Genomic DNA, 3,982 nt, shown 5'->3' with positions numbered 1-3,982 from the left:
CTCTATCATTGTCGTCTGCACACAGAGATACCACTGTTCCATGTAGTTACCGCTCTATCATTGTCATCTGCACACAGAGATACCGCTGTTCCATGTAGTTACCGCTCTATCATTGTCATCTGCACACAGATATACCGCTGTTCCATGTAGTTACCACTCTATCATTGTCGTCTGCACACAGATATACCGCTGTTCCATGTAGTTACCGCTCTATCATTGTCGTCTGCACACAGAGATACCACTGTTCCATGTAGTTACCACTCTATCATTGTCGTCTGCACACAGAGATACCACTGTTCCATGTAGTTATTGCTCTATCATTGTCGTCCTCACGCAGTGATACCACTGTTCCATGTAGTTACCGCTCTATCATTGTCGTCTGCACACGGTATCTCTGTGTGCAGACGACAATGATAGAGTGGTAACTACATGGAACAGTGGTATCTCTTAAAAAAAACGTTGGTGTAAATGGCGTTACACGAAAAGGGACACATTAAAAAATGCCCATCAACTTTAGGTTGATCGTTCTCTTTAAACCTCAAACAGTTAATAAAGGTTTCTGTCCTAAATAGAAAAGCAACAATACAGAAAACGTTAATACGTTCAGCACTTTCCTGCAATGTTGCTGTCAGTGAAACCAGTACACTGTAAAAAGTTATCCATCACTGCTTCAGAAAAAAGCCAGGTAAATTTGTACAACGCCATACTATTTTGCTGGTTTGTACACCCAGAACATCACCACACACGAGCAACACGAGAAGCTATGACCGCTTTCAAAATGATGCAGTAAATCTGAACGACGCCGCGCCATCTATAACACGCGTGTGGCGTCACGCGTCATCGCACGAGCAGCATTGTCGCACCTGCGTTCTGACCGAGGCGGAGGTAGTTGGCAGGGACGTCGAACACGGACTCGTCTACGTTGCAGTGCACCGTGCCGTCTGCCTCGCTCAGCATCGTCACGTTCGGCACGGCTTCCTCCGACGCGTTGATGTTGCCAAACGTCACCCGCGCGTTTAGCACGTGGAACAGTGGTATCTCTGTGTGCAGACGACAATGATAGAGCGGTAACTACATGGAACAGTGGTATCTCTGTGTGCAGACGACAATGATAGAGCGGTAACTACATTCCCGTTTATTGATACATAACACACTAATAAACGTGCATGCCGGCAAGTCGACTTCTACCATAGTGTGCTTATTTAAAGATATAACGAACGATGATGCAAAGATGTAATAACGACTACTATAAATGCCCAGTAATTGCCCTATAAATTCACACAGAAATTGCCCAGTAGGCAACTCGTTATCTGGCTCACACTTATTTTCTCTCTTTAGTCGAGTCAATATATGAAAATTTTGTTGCAATTTGTTCTGGGTATTTCATATATTGACTGGGCTACTTATATTATATTATATTATATTATATTTATATATATATATATTATTTATATTTATATATATTATATATTATATTATATAATATTACTCTTCCCCTGTATCTGCAGGAGACGTGCACCGAGTGGAGCACATTAGAGATGAGGATGATGAGCTGCTGCAGTTTGCCATCCAGCAGAGCCTCCTAGAGAACGGAAGCGAAAACGATCAGGTGACCGTCTGGGAGGCGTTGACCAACAGAAGACCATCCGATACGTCGCCGAATCAGCCGAATCAAACTGTTCCGCCATCAGCCTATATCAGCTACGAAGAGCGACAGTTGCAGAGGTACAGTCTAGTGTGAATACATATTTTATGTAATATAATTTGATAGGTAATAAATCCGACAGGTCATCGGGTATGGCTATAGGAGTTGACAATATATAAGATGCCACGATATAAGACAAGACAGTATATAATGACAAACATGGGTAAAACGTTTAACACAGCTATATGTATGTATGGACGATTTATATATGATACACCCATATATACTTGTATTGATGTACAAATACATATTTGCGACCAGAAGCAAGATATTACACATTATGTCTTAATTAATTCTTATATTATTGTCTTACTCCTGGTACACACGGCCCATGAATCATCTGCAATAACACGCCCGAATGTTTTTCTATGTAACGTAGCTTCATCGGGAGATGTGCGCTGTGTGAGCATGACCGGCCGTGAATAATGTTTCTGCATGTTTGACGCTGTTGCCAGGGCAATCGAGGCGAGTCTGCACGACACGGCGGCGGCGGCGGCAGCAGCGCCTGCTGCCACGAGCGTTCGCTCCAGCGACAGCGACGTTGTCGACATATCAAACGGAAACACGAGCGAAAACAGCGAGTCTGAGTGCAGCGATGACCAGCTGCGCATCGCCATGGCGATGTCTCAGCGTGAGGCCGACGGTGCGGCAGCGCGCCACAAGCAGGAGCAGGCTGAGCTCGAGCTCATCATCCAGCTGTCGCTTACCGAGAAGTAACCGTGGCGACGCACGGCGGCATCCATCGCCCGCAGTTACGGCAGACTTTAGCGGAGGGGCCCTGCACACGCGCGATGTTTTTCGTGGTGTCGTCGTGGCAAATCTGCTTGCGTGCGTGCTTGCGTGTGTGTGTTGGTGTGTTTGCAGGTGCGTGTGTGTGCGTGTGTGTGTGTTGGTATGTGTGTGTTGTGTGTGTGTGTGTGCGGGCGTGTGTATGTGCGTGTCTCCACTCCGTGGCTACATCGATGCAGTCTTGCAAGCGTATAGACATGAATGACTCGCGTGCAGCAGAGGAAAAGCTGCATGTTGTGTTTTTCATGTAGCCAGCACTAGTATGGACCCACGCGAGCGTGACAGCCGTTTGCTCGTGGTTGATTCCACGTTTGAACAGAGCCCACCATTATATGGCCTATCTACTGTATTAGGGTTTCAAGCATTGCAGAGGATAGCTTAGGTGTCATTAGCTAGTCAGTGCTTGCACATATCACCTTGCTATCTTCATCATCATCCACGATAAACAAAGACATGTCAGTCGTCCAAGTGCTAACCCACAGTTTTTTGGAGATAGTCGACTTTTTTTTTTATCAAGGTGCACTACATTATTTGATTTAATCATGATGTCATTAACTGTTGTATGGCAACTAAGGTTATCTATTTCCTATATGCTTGCTCTACCTGTGTACCATGTATTTGCTGAGTATATCTGTAGCCAAATGTAATTTTTATCGAATTTTGTATCATTTATAGAATGCTCATAGTTCGTCTGCTGTTTTGGTGACTTTTCAGATATATTTGGATGTTATGTGTTACATTTCTACGGAAGGAGTGAAATAGCTTCAATATTTAAAGAAAGAGTTAAGTTGCTCTTAAGTCACAATATTACTTTAAAAATGTGTACGCAGGAGATTGACACGTGTTCAAGACACCGTGTTACTGTCCCACTTGGAAAAAACTTGCGAGGTCTTCAATCGTTTAATACTATGTCAGACAGCATAAACGTATCTATAGACATTATATAGATATACGATCATGTCGACAGCACGACCAGGGTATAAAGGTGTGCCCTGACACACATAAAAAGTGTATAAAGGTGTGCGTGTAGTCATAGATGTATTACGGTTGGTCGTTGTCGCTGTAGTGTGTCTTGACCTTTATACAGCGATACGACGTTCGTCTTTCTGATACTCAATTTTCGTATTCATGTCTCAGAAGAAGGTCTGTTGCGTCTGTGATGCAGGGAGAGAGAGTGAGAGAGAGAGAGAGAGAGAGAGAGATCGATTTCATTCTGTAATATGTTCAAGCAGCCCCGCGCCGCTGTTTCGGCTTCTGCCAACCACAACTACATTAACAAATACACGTGACCTGATCTATGACTCACGTGAAACATCGCTATACACTTCGAATGTCTACGATGCAGCTGTTGCGATTTTTTCCCTTTTTTCCGATTTTCCTTTTTTTTTAATCAAAAACTGGACTCGGACTTCGGGATGGCGCGGACTCGGACTCGGACCGGGGGGGGGGCGCGACTCGACTACAACACTGATGCTAAATAGTAATTAA

General features: G+C 44.3%; 1 protein-coding gene across 1 annotated transcript in view; it reads left to right on the top strand.

The window, feature by feature from the left end:
* The window catches only part of LOC106814898 (ankyrin repeat domain-containing protein 13D-like), a 51,313-nt gene extending 47,619 nt beyond the window's left edge, over nt 1-3,694 (top strand). The window contains exons 13-15 of the mRNA XM_014819274.1: nt 929-1,034; nt 1,509-1,725; nt 2,161-3,694. Coding sequence (XP_014674760.1) covers nt 929-1,034; nt 1,509-1,725; nt 2,161-2,422 — 585 coding nt within the window. The 3' untranslated portion in view covers nt 2,423-3,694. The remainder of the gene's footprint in view (nt 1-928; nt 1,035-1,508; nt 1,726-2,160) is intronic.
* Nucleotides 3,695-3,982: the final 288 nt, after the last annotated feature.

This window comes from Priapulus caudatus, unplaced genomic scaffold, assembly GCF_000485595.1.
Source record: "Priapulus caudatus unplaced genomic scaffold, Priapulus_caudatus-5.0.1 Scaffold1001, whole genome shotgun sequence".
Classification (NCBI taxonomy): domain Eukaryota; kingdom Metazoa; phylum Priapulida; class Priapulimorpha; order Priapulimorphida; family Priapulidae; genus Priapulus; species Priapulus caudatus.
This window is presented reverse-complemented; position numbering and strand designations above follow the sequence as displayed.